Here is a 19,395-nt window from a genome sequence, read left to right as displayed (position 1 = left end):
AGCGCACACGGGCAGAACCACATGCCTGTGGAGGGGGAGGGAGGCTCCGGGGGCGAGGGGGCTGCCTGGTGGCACCCAGAACACCGACAAGACACCGGCCACCCAGTGGGGACGTTTACTGGGCCTGCCCAGGTCAGAGACAGTGGTCGCGAGGGCTCAGCAGTGACAGGTACAGGTGAGGAACCCGAAGCAGACACCCGGGCTGGTGTCACTGACAGTGGCCACTGGACACCCGGCAGGTTCATGTGGGATGTTCTGAAGGACAGAGGCCTAAGCTGTCCTGGACCCTCTGAGCTGGGACCTGGGAAATCCAGGGCGGTCACTGAGCTCTGGGGTCCCAGGGGTCGGGACACAGCCGTGGCTCTACCCGGGCCAGTGAGATCCTCAGGGCAGGGCCAGGTCTCAGTCACCACCTGTTACGGTGGCCCTGTGGCCAGGCCCTCCACCCGGATCCGCCAGTAGGCTCCGAGGAAGAAAGAGCAGGGCCCGCTGGGCCGAGGGTGCCAACTTGAGGCTTCAGGCCATGTCCTCACCTGCCCTGCCGGCTACAGAGGTGCTGGCGCAGCTGATAAGGGCCGAAAAGCATAGTTCAAGGGTGGCATTGTCTCACACACCCAGTGAAGGTCTGGAGTGCGTGGCTGCTCTGTGACCAGCAAGGGGACAGCGTGCCTTTCCTTTCAACCCATTGGGAATCCACTGACATTCTGCACAGCAAAGGAAACCATAAACAGAACGAAAACAACCTACGGAATAGGAGAAAATATTTGCAAACGATGCGACCAACAAGGGCTTAATTTCCAAAATACACAGCTCATACAACTCAGTATTAAAAAACCAAACAACCCGATCAAAGAAATGGGCAGAAGATCTAAATAGACATTTTTCCAGAGAAGACATACACATGGCCAACAGGCACATGAAAAGATGCACGACATCGCTAATTATTAGAGAAGAGCAAATCAAAACTACAACAAGGTATCACCTCACACCAGTCAAAATGGCCATCATTTAAAAGTCTACAAATGACAAATGCTGGAGAAGGTGTGGCGAAAAGGGAACCCTCCTGCACTGTTGGTGGGAATGTAAGTTGGTGCAGCCACTGTGGAGAACAGTATGGAAGTTCCTCAAAAAACTAAAAGCAGAACTACCATATGATCCATTCCTGGGCAAATGTCCAGACAAAACTCTAATTCAAAAAGACACATGCACCCCAATGCTCACAGCAGCACTATTCACAATAACCAAGACATGGAAACAATCTAAATGTCCATCGACAGATGAATGGATAAAGAAGATGTAGTATATGTATATATATATATATATATATATATACACACACACATACACACAACAGAATATTACTCAGCCATAAAAAGAATGAAATAGTGACATCTGCAGCAACATAGATGGATCCAGAGATTATCATACTAAGTGAAGTCAAAGACAAATATCGTACAGTATCATTTACATGTGAAATGTAAAATATGACACAAATGAACTTATTTACGAAACAGAAACAGACTCAGACACAGAACACAAACTCATGGGTACCAAAGGAGAGAGGGATATATTAGGAGTGTGGGATTAGAAGACACACATATAAAATAAATGACAAGGTCCTATGGTATAGCACAAAGAACTATATTCAATATCCTGTCATAAACCATAATGGAAAAGAGTAGGAAAAAGAACGTGTGTGTATACATATACGTATATATATAAATTTATATACTGTGTTATATACCAGAAACTAACAACCTTGTAAATCAACTACAATGAAATTTTTAGAAAAATTATCCAACTAATAATTAAAGACCGTATTCACCAGACAAGAAAAAGAAAAAAAAGAAAAGAAAAAGAATCCACTTACAGGGGCCTGGGCACAGTCATGGGTAGCTAAGGGGCATCCGCCACCAGAGACCCCCACACAGGCAGTTCTTGATCCAGCGCTGCTCCCACTGTTTGACGGCCGTGGTCTTGTTGGGTGACTTGAGCATGGTGACACAGCCGCACCTGCGGGTGGAGTCAGGAGGGTGGGGCGCTAGGCAAGGTTGGGTGGTGGCCACAGGGCCTTTGCACATGCTGTTCCACGCCAGGAATGCTGTTCCCTGCAGCCCCCACTCCCCCCACACTGATCTAATTCCTCCACATCCCTCCGTCCCAGTTCAGGTACCACCCCCTCACCTCCCTCAGTGGACAGAGGAGGGGTTGTGGGTCCAAGTCCTGGCTCAGCCCGTCCCTAGTGGTGTGACCCTGGGGTCGTCTGGCAGCACTCGGGGCCACGTTTGCAAAGCGCAGCACTGCTGCAGTCACTCCTTCATGTCTGCACTTGTCAGGTCACTGGGAGCCCCTCAAGGGCAGGCTCGGGTCAGCCGCTCACCGCTGGGCCACCCCGGCCCTTTATGAAGACCGCGGGAGGACCCGCTCAGCAGCCCCACAAGGGAGGCACTCCGGGACCCCCGTTCCCGGGTGGGAAACCACCGGTGGCAGAGCGGGCCCGGCGTCTGCTGCAGCGCTCACCTGGTGCAGGCCTTGCAGGCCTCCGTGGGGTAGGCGCCCAGGTGCAGCCTCCGCAGGTGGTCCATCTTGGGCTGGCCCGGCGCCCTGACGGAGAAGGGCATGGGAGGGGCTAGGGGGTGTACACGCACGCGCACGCACGCACGCATGCACGCACGCGCGCACGCACACGCCAGCACAGGTCCGTCTCCTAAAGGCAAAGCGTGCGTGACGCACACTCGCCGGGGAACAGGGAGAGTCTGCAAGCAGGGCTTCTATACGCCCTCCGCCCACAGACCACTAGCCCGGGGTCGGGGTGGTGGCCCAGAACGGCCACGACGTCTGACAGCCCGGTGCCCAGAGCCTCTCAGAGAAGACCTGGGGCTGGGGCGGGTCGGCCTGTTACGCTCGTATCACACGTTTGAAAACTTCTGAGAGTGTGAAACCCCTTGTGCGACCAGCCACCTCTCCTTGTAAAGTTTCTTCTGAAACCCAAGCACAAACCACAGCGTGTGATTCATCAGGCTGTTCCTCCCACAGCGAGACACGCAAGAAAACACAGAAGGTGTTGAAGGCAGGTCCAGAGCGCCTCCCGGGGAGGCGGGGACGCGAACCTCCACTTGGGGATTCATCGCTCGAGCACCATTTCAGGCAGGCGGCCCGTGGGGTGCTGGGTTTGGGTCCTGGCCGGCTGCCTCCTGACTGCACCTCTGAGGTTCAGTTTCCTTGTCTGTTAAATGGGGACAACCCCCCACCCCAAGGCACTGCCGGGCAGTCGTGAGCTCACTCAGCAGGGGTGGGCCGTCCAGACCCCACACATTCCAAAGAATGGCTCCTGAAGTCACCTCTAAGCCCTGGGAGGTCTGCCTGAGAGGGTTCTGATTCCCTGGGGCCTTGGGCCCCACCAGGCAGTCCAGGCTGCAGTGCGATTTACCGTGGGGGACTGGGGCGTCAGCTTGAACTCTGAACCAAGGTCAGTCACGTGGGGCCCTCCAGGCAGGCGGTGACAGACCAGAGAGAGGATGATGTCACCCAGACAAGCGAGGGCACAGATCAGCACAGGCCGAGGCGACTGGATGGAGGGAAGTGACCAGGAGGGGAGAGAGGGTGGAGGTGGGGGAGTCTCTGAAGCAGCACTAAGGTCAGGCTGGAAGGAAGCAGCGGGCACGGCACGTGCAAAGGCCCCGAGGCAGAGATGGGCACGCACCTGATGAGGCCGTCCAGCTGCAAGCTGGTGGCACTGCCGGGCAGAGCGGGAGGCTTGCCGAAGTGCAGACGCAGGGGCTGCTTGGGCTGCAGGCGGCTGACGAGGCCATCGCTGACGGGCAGCCAGTCCAGGCTGGGGATGAGAAGCTGGCTGGGCAGCAGGCAGCACTCGTCAACGAGCGCCTCATCCGGCTCGCTCGTGGGGCCCTCATCGCGGCCTGCAGGGAGGGGACCACGGGGATATCTTGCTCAGCAGCCTTGCCCGGAGGGCTGCCCACCCAGGAGGCATCATGGCCTCCTCAGAGCTCACAGAGCACCAGGCACAGGCCCCAGCCCTGCCCCGACTTCCTGAGTGGCCCTGGGAAGCTCCTTCCGCTTCTCGGGCCTCAGTCCTCTCCTCTGTAAAATGGGGACCCACTTATTCATTTAAAAAATATGCAGCGAACACTGGGTGCCCTTCCTGGCATCACGGATGTGACGATAGAGCCTGGCCACAGAAACACACGACCTGGTGACACAAGACAAACAGGTGCCTGAGAGTGGCTGATGTTTAATGAGCACACACACTGTGCCTGGACCCGTGTTGGGCGCCGGGGGAACAGTGGGGGCCACGGCACAGCCAGTCTGACCTGCGGGAGCTTATATTCTGGCGGGGGGACTCAGCCAGGGCTTGTATCTTGGCGGCGGAACGAGAGTAGAGAGCTGGGCGCCTTACAGCAGATCCAGAGCTTGGTGAGCAGGCGGAAGAGCAGGGACATGCTGTCCTGGGTGTCAGAGGTGGCCGTGTACACAGGCAGGCAGCTCGGCTTCAGCAGGCCCCAGATTCGGATGACGACCATCAGCTCCCGCAGCGCGCCCAACGACGCGCCGTCCCGCAGGAAGCTGTGGCCTGGCCGCAGCGGGGAGCCCTACGGGCAGAAGGGCCCAGGTTGCTTACTTCAGCGTGCGCCGCATCCTAGGACCTCAGCAGGCCCCGAGGGGAGGGGTCTTCTGGGAGGGGCGGGGTCAGGGAGGTGGGGCTTCAGGGGACAAGGCCAGGGGCGGGGCTCCTGGGGGTGGGGCTCCCAAGCAGGAGTGCAGGCGCACCTGGTTGGGCAGACTAGCCAGCAGGTAGAGCACGAAGTCGCCCACCCACTGCAGGAGCTGCTGCAGCGCCTGAAGCGTGTTCATGTCCAGGACGAACTCCTCCGTCTTGAGGTTGATCATGACCTTGTCAATGTCTGGGAGAGGACAGGCAGTCAGGGGCGGCCAGAAACTCACATGTGCGCCCATCAGCACGCACCCACGGTGAGCTGGTCCCGCCCCCACAGGCCGACACCAACGTCGTGAACAAGCAAATGAGGGACGGGCCTGCCTGAGCCTGGGACCCTGGAGGGCAGGGCTGGAGGAAGGGTCTCTGGGTGTCCACCGCTGGCCTTCAGATCGCTCTGCCCACCCCTCGGACCCCCTGTGCCGGGCACCCTGCAGCTCCCGCCGGCCTCCAGGCCTCCACACAGGCAGTGCCCCTGGGGACGCCATCCCCAGGCTGGGTCATCTTTGTTCCCATTAACGCCCACCGCGTGTCCCCGACACCCCAAACGTGCGCGACGGCCAAGGGGTCCTCAGCAGCCAGGGCGGCCCGCAGGACGGGGCAGGACCCACCGACATCCGTGATCTTGGCGCAGACCTCCGTCAGCCGGTCGCCGGGACTCTTGTCGGGCGTGTTGAGCACGTGCGGGCGCAGCAGTGACTTGAGCGTGGAGCTGGCGGCGATGAGGAAGAGCTTGGCGTGGTACTCGCACACGCGGGTCACTGCGCAGGGCGACAGCTTGCAGAGCGAGGCCTTCATGGCCAGGATCCGGGTAGAGAGGACCTGGGGGGCGGAGGATGTGAGTGGGCGGGGCACGCGCCTGAGGGGCCAGGGAGAGCGAGGCGCTGGGCCAGCCGGGCAAGCCGCTAACCCTCTCTGGGTCTTGCCCTCCTCATGGCGGAACCAGGTAGGAGGACCTTCCTCACAGGATGGCAGGGTCTCAACCTGCGGGCGCACGTGCCCCAGGGGCCCAAGGGACACACCTGGGACACCTCACGACTGGGGGCGCTCCTGGCATGAGGTGGGTGGGGCCACAGATTCTGCTCTACCCCCCACAGTTCCTGAAACCTGTTGTCTCCCAGGATGAGTGGAGCACTTAAAACAGAAAGATGCTTGCCTACAGGGAATCCCCTGGTGGTCCGGTGGTTAGGACTCTGCGCTCTCACTGCAGAGGACCCAGGTTCAATCCCTGGCGGGAGAACTAAGATCCCCCAAGGCCCCAAGGCATGAGGGGTGTGGCCAAAAAAAAAAAAAAAAAAAAAAAAGTGCTTGCACACAGCTCTGCCAGATGACAAGAGATCTGATCGCTACTGGCGTCCCTGGCTCTGAACCCAGCTCCGTCCTGCGCTGTTCCCCAGATCGGGCCTAGCACTCGCACGTCTCAGCAGGCTGCTAATGGGAATGGGCTCTCTCCTTCCTGTTTCCTCCTCGACGGCTGGCACAGAGGGCAACTTCAGATGCTTTAGCAGCGCTGACCTACTGAACTCGGGGTGGTGGTGGTGGTGGGGTGGGTCTGGGTTTTACAGGCGCGCCGCCACGGCGTCTGAACGATCACGTCTCTCTGGCTCACCCGTCTGTAAAACTCCCATTTAGTGCTCTTATCACAGAAGCAGAGGCCTCCAAAGCCACCCGGAGGCAGGTGGCGTCGGGCCCACAGCCACGCACTGCTGGGCTGAGGTGGCAACGAGAGGTGGGCCGTCCGGCCTGCGGGTCACCCTGACGGAGGGACGGGGCAGCAGCCAAGGGGGGCGGCACCTGCTGCAGCTCGGCCTTCTGGCGCGTGTACTCCTCGTGCAGCTTCTCCACCAGGCTCTGCACCATGCTGGCCTGCACGTGCAGCAGGATGTCCCACCAGTCGTAGCCGGTCACCATGCAGTACTCCAGCAGGAAGAGCAGGTGCCGCAGGGCCAGCCCCGCGTCCAGCGAGTGGCCCATGGAGGGCGAGATGCGCAACATGCTCAGCTGTGGAGGGGGGCGGGGCGTGAGGGGGCGGGGCCCAGGCCTGCCCCCTGTCCCGTCACACGGGAGGGCTGCAGAGCCACAGCCCAGCCACGTGGAGTGAACGGGGGCCACGAGCCCCAGGTTTCCATAGCTGTGGCGATTCCCACATAGGGCCTGAAGGGCCTCCTAGCCAGCGGGGCGCCTGTCGGGTGACGGGGCCTGCAGGTCCACCTGGGGGCCGTGTAGTCCCTGGGAACACAGACCTCGTGCTCCCGAGAAGCCCAACCCACCACCCGGAGACACTGAGGATGGGGCCGGAGCAAAAGTTACAGGGTGAAAAAAAAAAAAAAAAAAAAAAAAAAAGTTACAGGGTGCCCGACAGCAACTCGCAGGAGCCCACTGCGGGGGTCGGGGGGCACGTGCACGTGGGTGTGAATGTGCAAACGTGCACGTGTGTGAACGTGCCGGTAGGACAAACGTGAGGTGGGAGCGTACAAGGGTGTGAATGAGCGTGCAAACGCATAGGCAGGTGTAAGTGAAAGCGTGAGTGTGTGAGAGTGGCTGTGAGGCTGCCCGCCCTCCTGCCAGGCCACGGACAGGTTCCCCTGGGAACCAGGAGGCCAACTCGCAGAGCACCTGCTGCGCACTGGGGGCCTAGGACTCCTTGACGTCAGGAGCAGCACCCTAAGGGCCCCCACTTCCTAGGTGCGGCCCCCCGCCACAGACAGCAGTCCCCCGGGGACAGCACTGACCCTGCCGTGGTTGTCGATGCCCACAAGGGCCAGGGAAGTCCAGGAGAGCTGCATGGCCTTGAAGTGGATGGCGGGGCCCGTGGTCCGAGGGCGCTTGATAGCCGGCTCGTCCACGGAGCGGGGGGCTGCGGAGCTATAGAAGATGGCCATGGTCTGCAGCGAGAGCCGGTGCACGATGTGGACGCTGCCGTCATGGAAGGCCAGGGCCAGCCCTGGGGGCACGTGTAGGGTCAGGCGGCTGAACCCAGCTCTGGACAACAGGAAGGGGCCGCCACCACGCCCAGCAGAGGCTGTGCTAAGGAGCGGCGTGAGCCCTGAGCCACTGGGTCGCACCCCCCCCCAGTGGGGTCCAGTCCGGGCTAACCGGCCCCCGAATCGGTGGAGCAGACTGCACCCTGTCTGGGCACCTCTGCCCCGCTCCCCTGCGGCCGGCACTAAGTTTGGCCGACGTGAGGCAACAGGTGACTTCCACGGGGACAAGTGGGAGGGGCAGGCGGAGAGGACAGCAGATGGAAAGGGCCTGGGCCTGATGTACACAAAGGGCCTCGGGGCGGAACGGAGGCCAGTAAGCTCAGGGGCTTGTAGAACCCAAAGCCCGTAATCTACAGCAGGGGGCTGGGGGGCTGCCCTGGGCCGGCACCAACATGGCCAGCCTGATTCACCCAGGGTCACAGACGCCAGGGCCCAAACCCAGAATCGCCACATGAGCTACTACAACGGGGGTGGGGGTGGGCATGGGAAGGAAGCTTATCTGGAAAGTTTTCCCCAAGTTCCCAGCCTCTCCCTTGTGGACTGCTAACAGCCCTCTAGGTAGTAAAGAGCATAGCTTGACGGTGGCCTCACAGCCCTTGGAGCCCATCAGATCCTGAAAGCAGTACCCTCGTCCCCAATGGGACTGACGTGAGGCCGGGGGCTAGGCTCCCAGGGCCCTGTGACGGAAGCCCAAGCTCAGGGCCCACCCCATTCCCCCGGGGGCTCTGAGACACCATACCGAGGCCGGGGTAGAACTGGGTGTCGCTGGCCACCTTCAGGTCGGTGTTGGTGAGCGAGATGGGGAGCTTGGGCAGCGCCACGGCGGACACGCGGTCCAGGTCGTTGGTGGCTGACAGGATCCGCCACTTGAGAATCGTGGGCTGTTTGTCACCAACTAAAAGGGATTGGGGGGGACAGAGAGCAACAAAATGAAGACAAGACAGGGGGGTGGTGGGGGGGTGAACTGAGAGATTGAGATTGACATATATACACTAATATATATTAAATAGATAATGAGAACCTGCTGTATAAAAAAATAAATACAGGGCTTCCCTGGGGGCGCAGTGGTTGAGAGTCCGCCTGCCAATGCAGGGGACACGGGTTCGTGCCCTGGTCCGGGAGGATCCCACATGCCGCGGAGTGGCTGGGCCCGTGAGCCATGGCCGCTGAGCCATGGCCACTGAGCCTGTGCGTCCAGAGCCGGAGCCTGTGCTCCGCAACGGGAGAGGCCACAGCAGTGAGAGGCCACAGCGGTGAGAGGTCCACGCACCGCAAAAATAAAATAAATAAATACCAAAAAAAAAAATGAAGACGAGACAAACACGACAAGGGTGCACCTGACCCAGCACCCTGCCCCTCCTGGAGACCCAGCGAGCTCACGTGACTGGGGTCGGGGGAGAGGTGGTGGACCCCAAAGGATCCGGTCCTGGGCCTTCACGGGAACAGGAGGAGGCACCCGCCTGGGCTGCAAGGCTGTCAGCTGGCGGGGGCGGCTCCACCTTGTCCCCTCAAAGGAGCCAACGTGCTGAGAAGGGGAACCCACCCCCGACCCTGCCACCACACAAACCCCAAAACTCCCCAGTGACTCGGCCGGCTTGCACGGGGTTCTGTCTCTGTGGTCTGAGAGGTCCTGGGTGGAACCCCAGCTCTCCCCATGAGCTGGACCGACAGGTGGCCAAGACGGGCCCCTCCCTGCGCCCACACCCCCGGTGTGATGACGAAGCCCCCCAGCAAGGGGTGGGGTGGTTCCCGTCAACCTGGGTTTGGCCCCTGGCGCTGCGGGCATGATGTGAGCAGAGGCTCAGTGGCGCCCGTGCACCTGGACTCCAAGGTGACACTGAGGTGAGCCCGGGCGCCCAGCCAGCGGCCAGCACCCCAGCTGCCCTGGGGTGATGGCAGACACAGGGAACCAGGACGGAGCAGTGGAGGCGGCCTGGCCCACCACCCACCGGGTTGTGGTTCTGAGCCAGAGTTTGGGACTGGTGTGTGACACGGCAAAGCTGGCTGTGACAGCACACCTCTACCCATCTGCCCCGAGAGCTCTTCCCTGGACGGCCCAGCGCAAAGGGGCTCTTGGCAAACGTCATCCCACAGGGAGACCGAGGCCCAGCGAGGGACGATGCTGAGCACAGCTGTAACGGTGACAGCTCCGGCGATGCCCAGGGAGGGAAGGCGAGCGGGCCAGGCACCCGCACCCACACCCAGCCTGGCGGCTCCGGCCATTCCTAGCTTACAGAGGGGAGCGGCCGCTGTCAGAGGCTGAGCTGCTTGCCCAAGTCCACCTGGACCCACGTGTCCGCCCAAGTCAGGCCAACCCCTGGAGCATGGGCTGGACGGTGGCTGGCAGAGCGGGGGCCTGAGAGGGAGGATGGGCTGGCGGGGGGGGCGCTTAGGGCAAAGGCAGGGAGGTAGAAGAGGCAGATCCAAGAGCCCGCAGGCCACACGAAGCCAGGACGAGGGGCGGGGTGGGGGGAGGAGGTGCGGGTGAGCTCGGCACTCGGACACCTGCATCAGGACAAGGTTCGACCCGCTGACGGGGGTGACGGCCCTCTCACGTGAGATGTGGGCCCGCTTGTGACAAGGTCCCAGGGTGTGCGTGGGGGCCATGACCCGCCTGACGGCCGCGCCCACAGCTACTAGGACAGAGGAGGGACGAGGGAAGGGCTGGGACCCCTTGTGGCCCTGCCGCCCCGCGGCATCACTCAGGAAAGGCAGCATGACCTTCTTCACATCTAGTTCCTCCGAGGCCACATCGAGCAGCTTAGGCAACCACCTTGCGGGCAGGCAGAGACTCAAGGGGCCTCTTGACATGGCCCCCCGGCCACTCCAGGGCCAATAGCGCTGCCATCAGCGGGAACACGCCCCGTGTGGCCGCAGGTTCACCCCCGGCTTCCAGGGAAGTAGCTTTTCCGGCTTCCCAGCCACACAGGTGTCAGGAGGGGGGCCAGTCCCGGCGGGGGACTCGGGGCTCCGCGTGGGTGTCGGGACAGAGAGGGAGGGAAGGGGATGGTGGGCACGTTCTTGGCAAACCCAGGTCACCCCCGTACCTCACTCTACCCGAGGGCTCCCAGAGGACCCCAGGTTCCCGGGAGGCTGCGTGTCCCTGGCCGGCTGGAGCGGGACTCACCGGCGGGCGAGAGCTGCTGGAAGATGTTGTTCACGGGGAGCCCCTCCTTGCGCAGAGACCAGCACTCCACCACGCTGCTGGTCTGGCTGGACGCACACAGCAGCACCTGGGGGGGCGGGCGGCTCGGTGAGGGGCCCGGACCAGCCCCTCGGCCTCTCCGGGCCTCCGGCTGCTCCACGGGGCTCACATCGGCACCCGCCTCACAGCCGCTGCGGATTCCGACCCAGGTACACCCAGCCGGCACCGCATCTGCCCCCCAAGACCCCGCCTCCCCTGGGGAAGGCAGTCGCTCAAGGCACCCCTGGTGGGAAACGAGGGGGCCGGGGAAACGTACTGGGACTTCATGAAGCTGGGTGCTGATCAGTGCAAGGTTATGAGGGGGCCCCGGTGCAGCTGGCTGAACCTCGCCCCCAGAAATGTCCCAGTCATGGTCCCAGGACCTGTGGATATGTCACCTCACGGGGCAGAGGGGACTTCGCAGGGGGGATTAAGTTAAGGCCCCTGAGACGGGGATGACCCTGGATTCACGGGGGGCCCAGCGTCATCCCAGGGTCCTTATAAGAGGGAGGCGGGAGGGTCAGAGGCAGAGAGAGACGGGAGACGCTGCGCTGCTGGCCGTGAGGATGCAGGAGGGGCCGCGAGCCAGGGATGTGGCGCCTCTAGAAGCTGGAAAAGGCGGGAACCGATGCTCCCCTGGAGGCTCCGGAAGGACCAGCCCTGCCCACGCCTGCATTCAGCCCCGAGCGGTCCTACCACAGGGTGGCCGGGCGGGCACACCTGCTCTGACATATCTCGGGCCAGGAACTTGAGGTGGGTGATGGCGGGGAGCCGGTCCCGGCGGTTGAGGTCAGTGGTGCAGCGCATGAACAGCGAGGGCAGGATCTCGGTGTCGATGCGGCATTTCTCGTTGACGACGCTCACGCACACCTTGTAGAACTGCACTGGGGATGCACTGCTGCCGTCTGCCGTGGCCACCACGATGTTGCCGCCACCCGTGAAGGCGATGTCGGCCAGGGCCACGCGGCCACGCAGCCGGCACAGGCTCTCCGTCGAGGTCAGCACTTGCCCGCTGGGCTTGAGCAGGGACACGGTGACCAGGCCGCTGACTGTCACCGCAATCCAGCCCTCCATGGGCTTGCCCCCAAACAGCGTGAGCGACGGCGAGAACTTGACTCGGGAGAACTTCTCGCCAAAGCTGGAGGCGCCCGACTGTGGGGGAGGGGGAGGGGGAGGGGTCAGCTCGGGGCAGCCCCGGCCCCGGGCATGCACTTGGCCTTCAGGGGTCTGCCTCTGTGACCCCAGGACGCCCTTCTGGGGGTCACACCCTTGGGAACATGGAGGAACCATGTGGCAGAAGGCACGAGAGCACGAACCTGAGTTCAGATCCTGCCTCAGCCACTCAAGCACGGTGTGACACGGGCCTCTCTGACCCTCAGCATCCCCATCTGTACGTCCGAGAACCGTGGTGAGGACGACACGGCTAAACACGCGCAGGACAGGACTCACCATGTTTTCCTCACAGGGTCAGACACTCGGTATTTTCAGGTTTGTGAGCCAAGTGGTCTGCTGCGACCACTCAGCTCTTTCCCTGCGTCTGCAGCAAAGAGAAGCAGCCGCCAGTGAGACTGCTTACACAGTGGGCGAGCGAGCGGGCTACACTTTACAGACCCTGGAGGTAAAGCATTCCGGCTGTGCTGCAAAGCACGGCTGCCACTGCTATGTCACCTTTCCAGACCAGGCCTAAGGTACAATTAACGTACAGCAAGATTCACCTCTTCCCGGCTTTCGGTTCAAGGTGACAACCACCCCATGGTGGAAACCGCTCCGATCCTGGGCAGGAACGTTTCTACTCCCCTCGGAAGGGCCCTCGGGCCCCCAGCCAAGCCCCGGCCGGCCCTGGTTTCTGTCCCCGGCTGGGCCTCTCCCAGCGTCCCACCCGGGCGGACCCGGGGGCAGCCCGCACGCCGGGTTCCTTTCAATCCGGGCAACGTGTCTGTCACTGAAACAGCACGAGCTGGAGACTAAGCAGGGCTCTCTGGGCAGTGGGAGAGTATGTGCCCTCTCTGTCTGGGGAGCAGACCCACAGGGCCAGGCGTCCAGGGAGGGCAGGGCTGACCACGGCCCCAACAGTCTTCCAGACGTGGAGGTGCCGGCACCGTTGGAAAGAAAGAAGCAAAAGCCCCCGGATGACCCCTGAGGAGAGACGCTGGCAGTGTGAAAAAGAAACGTCGCGCAGAGAAGAAGGTCCAGAAGGTTAGACAGCAAGCCCTGCAGTTAGAATTCCTACCAAGGGGAGAGGGCATAGACGCCTGACCTCAACGTCACGGGCGAGAGCCGCGTGCATGCCCGAGCGTTTTAAATGAGCACATCCGTCTCTTATAACTTAGAGACAAACGTATCTGGTGGTAAGGAGAACAGTAGCCCTGATGCTCGCAACAGCGCGGACAGACCTTGAGAACACGACGCTGATGAGAGAAGCCAGACACAGAAGGACACACGGTGGGCGATTCCATTGATGGGAAACGTCCAGAACAGGCAAGTCCACGGGGACAGACAGTGGGTTCATGGTTGCCAGGGGCTGAGGTGGGGAAGGGGAGTGAGGCTAATGGGGACAGACTTCCTTTGAGTTGCAAAGAATGGTCTGCGGCTTCCCTGGTGGCGCAGTGGTTAAGAATCCGCCTGCCAATGCAGGGGACAGGGGTTTGAGCCCTGGTCCGGGAAGATCCCACATGCCGCGGAGCAACTAAGCCCGTGCACCACAGCTACTGAGCCTGCTCTCTAGAGCCTTCGAGCCACAACTACTGAAACCTGCGCGCCTAGAGCCCGTGCTCCGCAACAAGAGAAGCCACCGCAATGAGAAGCCCGCACACCGCAACGAAGAGTAGCCCCCGCTCGCCACAACTAGAGAAAAGCCCACGCACAGCAATGAAGACCCAACGCAGCCATAAATAAATAAATAAAGGAAATAAAGAAAGAAAATATTAAAAAAAAAAAAAAAAAGGAATGGTCTGAAATTGAGTGTGGTGATGGTTGTACTAGTCTGTGACGATACTAAGTAAACCACCAATCTGTATGCTTCAGGTGAGTGAGCCACACTAAGTGACTTGTAACTCAGCAGCGCTGTTACATAAGAAAAGAGAACAGACAAAGGGAAGGCAGCACGCAGCCCCTGGCCCCGCTCCCCGTGGCCTGGAGCCAGCGCTGTGTGCGCTGCTGCCAGATGCTGACAGTAACTGTCCCCAGGCCCTGCACCGGGCACAGGGAGCAGACACGGGGAAGGGATGGGAGAAAAGCCACTTCCCACAGCACCAACCCAGGAGGGGCTCCTGGCTCTGGGGAGCAGCCGGCAGAGCAAGCCACGTGCGCCCCAGCCGCCCCACCGAGCCCTCTCAAGCCTTCTTGTGCTGAACCCTCACCACGGCCAGCGGCAGCCCCACTTGATGGTGAGGAAAGCGACGGGTGAGGCGTGGCACCGCGATCTGAGTTCAGCACCCTGGACCCAGGCAGCTCCCCTCTCGAGGGGACGCTGGGCTGAACCGTGGGGTACAGGCAGGAATTCTAGGATCTCACCACGTCAGTCACACGGGGGCTGCTGGCCACACGGGTGCTGACCCTGCACGGCAGGTGTGAGCCGGGCCCGGGTGAGGCGGACCAAAAGGGTGCTGGTGACACAAGAGGAGGAGCCGCGCCCCCAGGCAGGACACCCACCTTTTCCACGTGCAGGGCCAGCTTCACACCGTTGTGCAGCCACGACAAGGCCACGATGGGGTCCCCCTCCACCAGGCTGCCCACGGGGCTCTCCCAGCTGTTGGCCAGGTGGTCGGCCATGCTCCAGCACTTGATCTGCCCATCGGCATCAGCAGACAGCAGCCTCGAGCCTGTGCGGGGCAGGGGCCAAAATCGCATCACAAGTGCCCCCCACCCCGCCACTGTCCATCAGGGCCCAGGTGGGAGAGGCCGGCCTGGGGGCAGTAGAGCAGGGAGGGGCACAGGCGAGTCTGGAAAGGACTCTGGACAGCAGCAGTGGGCAGAGCAGGGCCCGCAAACCCACAGATCAAGGAGAGCTGCCCTCACCTGACTGGTCCCACTCGAGGCAGGTGACGGCCTCGCTGTGCCCCGAGCAGATGGAGTGCACGTCCCAGGGGTGCTCGGTGTCCAGGATGTGGATCACGCGGGTCAGGTCTGTGAAGGACGGTGTGCTCAACACGGCAACAACAGCCGGGTGCCCGATGACCCCGGGGGCATCAGGGAGGAAGAAGCAAAGCCCCGGCCACGGGGACTCAGGACACGCCAGCCGCCCGAGTCGAGATGGAGCGGCCCGTGACCCTGCCTCCAGTGGGGCAAAGGAGACGTAGAAAACGGCACCGGAAGGAGATGGAGCGGCCCGTGACCCTGCCTCCAGTGGGGCAAAGGAGACGCAGAAAACGGCACCGGAAGAAAACGAACCCCAAATGCTAACAGCGGGCGTCTCTCCGTGGGAACTAACGGCTGGTTCTTTCCCTCACCCTAAGTTTCTGTGTTTTTCTAATTCCCTCTCCCGAGTGCACGTCACTCAGTGGCAGAGACAACACAGGCCCGGCTGGCACCTCAAAGTCAGGTGGTGACACGTTTGGTCTGGAAAACTCAGGCAGGAGCCTCAGCGAGCTGCATGGGGCCACCCACCCCTGGGCCCTGCCATCCCACGGGGTGATCCCAGCGGCCCCGGCTCCAGGCCCTCTGCACCCCTCACCACCCCTCGTCTTGGAGGAGGAGACCCTGTGGGAGCCGGGGGGTGGGGGACAGGGGAGCGGCTGGCGCACCCTGGTCGTCACTCCGCAGGTCCGTGGTGAAGGCGATGAGGTTACGGCAGGACCAGGTGCAGGCCAGGGGCACCGAAGGGCAGTGGGTGCTCTTGGGCCATTTCTCCCACTCGCAGATGTAAGCCAGGTCCATTGTGCCCACCTGCCAAGGTCACACACGGAGGACAGTCACCAGCTCCTGCGGCAGGAAGACTGGCTTGTCATCGATGTTCACGCAGCATCTGCAGGACCCCAAGGGCAGTGCTGGACACTGGGTTACCGCGGGGGACAAAGTGGACCCAACCCCTGCCCCGCATGTGGCGGGGGAGCTGCATTTTACTCATGCATGGCCAGGGAGGCCTCCCCGGTGGAGGTGTGAGGGATCGAGGCAAGCAGCCTGAAGGAAGAGCATTCCAGGTGGAGGGAACAGCCAGTGCAAAGGACCAGAGGCTGGACTGAGCCTGGGCGCTCAAGGAGTGGCACGGGGCCCTGCGGGGCAGGAAAAGGGTGAGTGAGGGAGCGGGGGCAAAGTAAGGGTGGGGAGGGGACGCGACAGGTCGTGCAGGGCCTGGGGGGTTTCACCCTGAGGGAGGTGGCAGCCCCAGGAGGGCTGAGGCCTGTTTATGTTTCACAGGCCACTCTGGCTGTCTGGAGGGCGAGGCTGCGGGACAGGGTGGGGGTGACTGCACTGGTCCAGGTGAACAAAGCTGGGGACAGTGCAAGCTGTGAGGAGCGGTAGGGCAGGACACGGGTCTATCCTTAAGGAGGAGTCCACGGACACCTTTGACAGAGGCAGGGAGGGGGCCGGGCAGCAACTTGGTGCAGGGCTTCCACAGGTAACTAACAACGGGAACGGTGAACGTTTCCTCAGCGCGCTCCATGCGCCGGGCATCGATTAAGCTTATTTCTTTTCACCTTTACTAAAGCGCAGTGAGACTGGGAGTACGATCGGCCCCGTCTTCCTCAATCACGACCCCCAGGCCCCAGGCTTCTTCAAGCCCTGCCCGGGAACACCGAGGTCTCGCCCACAAGCCCCTTCAACAGTCTTTAAGCTCTGCCCCCAAAGCCCTCCGGCCCCGCCCCCTACAGTGTTTGCTTTCCACACCCCACTCCCAATTTGCCCCTTGTGTCCCTAGGCCCGGCCCAAACTCTGTTTTCATCTCAGGGTCTCCCAAACCACCCCATAGGCCTCGCCTCCATACACCTGGCCCTTCAGGTCGCGCCCCCAAGCCCCCCCACCCAACGCACCTCAGGCCCTCCGCGGGGAGGTATAACCTTAGGCCCCTCCCCCGATCGTTCCAGGTCCCGCCCCGATTTCCCCCTGCTCCGGATGCCCCGACCCCCGGGGCGCCTCAGGTCCCCCCAAGTTTCCGCCACGACCCCCAGACCCCGCCCAGCGCACTCAGGCCGCGTACCCAGCACCCTTTGCTCTCCAGGCCCGCCCTCTGACCCCACAGGCCCCGCCCCGGGCCCGCTAGTTACCGCCTTCCCCGGCCGGCGCTCCGCGCTGCCGCGGCGCCGTCCGGAGGCCGGCCGACCGGCCGACCCCCAACCCCGCACTCACCGGGCCGGCCTGTGCGTCCAGCCGAGCGGGTGGCCGCAGCCTGCACTTGCCCTAATGCCCCGGCTCCGCCGCCGCCATCTTCCCAGGAGCAAAGATTCGCCCGCGCAGCGCAGCCGCTTCCCAGAGACTTCTGGGACGGCAGCGGCTCCGGCTCCGCCCCTCTTCCAGTATAATTTGCATGCGACCATGGATTCCCAGCAGCCACCTGAGTCATATTTGGTGGAACAAAAACCACTTTCTCAATTTCAGTGAATGACCCCATTTGGTTAAGGTATTGTTGCACAAATATCATAAAAGAAGGGACGAATGGCTGAACCGGTTTTTAATGGAGTTCGCCCTTAGTGTAAAAGAGTGTATTCTATGCCCTCTAAATAGTTCTGGGATCAAAACTGTTGCTGTGCTCGCTTCGGCAGCACATATACTAAAATTGGAACGATACAGAGAAGATTAGCATGGCCCCTGCGCAAGGATGACACGCAAATTCGTGAAGCGTTCCATATTTTGCCCTTTCTCTTCTGGTATTCGCGGTGTTATAACTGCGTTCCCTAAGCGAGGTTCCCTAACACTTCGAGGGTCCCTCTAGATTCAAACCCCGTCCGCAATTTGTTTTCCAAAAATTGGTTCTATTGCTGTTGGACCCTCCCCAGTTTGAAAGGTCTTTTCCAGAAAGACCTAGGATTGCAGGGAAGCGTGCACCGGGTGACCGGCACCGCCTGGGCAAAGGTTGGGGGGCCGGTCTGTCTGGGGGCCCGGCTGGAGTAGCGGGGTGGGGGAAAAAACCCACGCATCAGCCAGGGGCCAGGACAGGACGGATCTCGCGTTAATAGTTCTGGAGGCAGGCTGTGAACTCCCCTAGAGACCCGACATCCGTGCCCGGAGCCCCAGCCCGTTCTCTGGGCGCCGGAAATTTGGTCCCCTTCACAGGTGAGAGCCTCGAAGCGGGTTACTCAAGTAACTCCTTGTGTCCTCCGTGCGAACCCTTGGGAGTTCCATTATTTAGCATCTATGTGTAGAACTTTTTAAATGCCTGTTGAAATGGAAGACAGCACACCCAGCACCCAGATCTTGGTTTTTAAAACGGTGCCCCAGGGAAAGGAACCAGGCTCCTTGGCGAAAGGGCTGGTTCTAGGACGAAGCAAGAATATGCAGAGGAGCCCTCTGCGCCTTGTAGCGGCAGAAAGTAAGGAGGGTGCTCAAATAAATAAAACCCCGCAACTATGGGAGTGCCTCAGTGACACACAGGAGCCACTGACAGGGCTCCCAGCAGCCGAATCTGGAACAACCTGAGGAATAAAATTAAGGAATATTGGATTATAACCCAAACTAGAAAGTAAATGCCTAGGCGTCCGTACTGATATAAATGGTTAAATAAACAAATGCACAGGGGAATAGAGACAAATCTCCCCTGAGGGATTTCCAGTAATCAACAAAGATACTCCGCCTTCAGGGAAGTGGAGGAGATCAGGGGTGAGGTCAGTAGTGAGGAGCACTGTGGGCAGCAGGGACCCCTGATGTGGCCGGGTGAGAAGGGAACTCCCCTCAGCGTGATCACAAGAGAACAGCAGATAATCCAGGCTGGGGGATCCTGCAGGATGCACAGCCGTTTCCAGACACACACAGAAGGAAGACACAGGAAGGAGGCCACGTGAAGATGGAGACAGAGGCTGGAGGGATGCAGCCACAAGCCAGGGGAGGCCGGAGCCCCTAGAAGCTGGAAGAGGCAGGGAGGACACTCCCTGGAGCCTCTAGAGGGAGTATGGCCTTGCCACACCTTGATCTTGCATTTCTGGCCTCCAGAACCAGGCGACAATAAAGTCCTGTGGTTTTAAGCTGCAGTGTGGTGTGTTTTGTTCAGCCACTCAGGAAGCTCACACAAGTGACTTGTTTTTTTTTTTGGCCATGCCACGGGGCACGTGGGATCTTATTTCCCCAACCAGGGATCAAACCCGCAGTCCTGCCGTGGAAGTGCAGTCTTAACCACTGGACCATCACCAGGGAAGTCCCACAAGGGACCTTTCTGGAGGTCACATAGCTGGAAGGTGGCAGAGCTGGGGTTTGAGCCTGGGCACCTGGGAGGGGACCAGCCAGGGCAGCAGAGCCAAGGGCCGGGCCACTCCTAGCAGAGTCTCCCCACACACCTGCCTCCACGGGGGTTGTCACTCAGAACCAAGCTTCATCCCCTGAGGCCTGCATGCCTCAATGACCAGGAC

General features: G+C 61.1%; 1 protein-coding gene and 1 non-coding gene across 2 annotated transcripts; one reads left to right on the top strand and one right to left on the bottom strand.

The window, feature by feature from the left end:
- Positions 1-1,886: 1,886 nt before the first annotated feature.
- Positions 1,887-15,778, bottom strand: MED16 (mediator complex subunit 16). The gene is made up of 14 exons (XM_065875206.1): positions 15,643-15,778; positions 14,918-15,025; positions 14,552-14,721; positions 11,621-12,052; positions 10,844-10,949; positions 8,456-8,611; positions 7,465-7,676; positions 6,527-6,733; positions 5,344-5,554; positions 4,789-4,922; positions 4,418-4,610; positions 3,704-3,920; positions 2,521-2,604; positions 1,887-2,013 (listed from the first exon to the last, which is right to left on the bottom strand). The coding sequence occupies exons 1-14, from the start codon at positions 15,773-15,775 to the stop codon at positions 1,887-1,889; spliced, it is 2,490 nt and encodes an 829-aa protein (XP_065731278.1). The 5' UTR covers positions 15,776-15,778.
- Positions 15,779-17,582: 1,804 nt separating this feature from the next.
- Positions 17,583-17,689, top strand: LOC136121813 (U6 spliceosomal RNA). Its single transcript, XR_010655815.1, has one exon. It is a non-coding gene; the product is annotated as a U6 spliceosomal RNA (small nuclear RNA).
- Positions 17,690-19,395: the final 1,706 nt, after the last annotated feature.

The sequence above is a fragment of the Phocoena phocoena genome, chromosome 3 (assembly GCF_963924675.1).
Source record: "Phocoena phocoena chromosome 3, mPhoPho1.1, whole genome shotgun sequence".
NCBI lineage: Eukaryota > Metazoa > Chordata > Mammalia > Artiodactyla > Phocoenidae > Phocoena > Phocoena phocoena.
The sequence above is the reverse complement of the archived record's forward strand: the minus strand, read 5'-3'. Positions and strand labels throughout refer to the sequence as shown.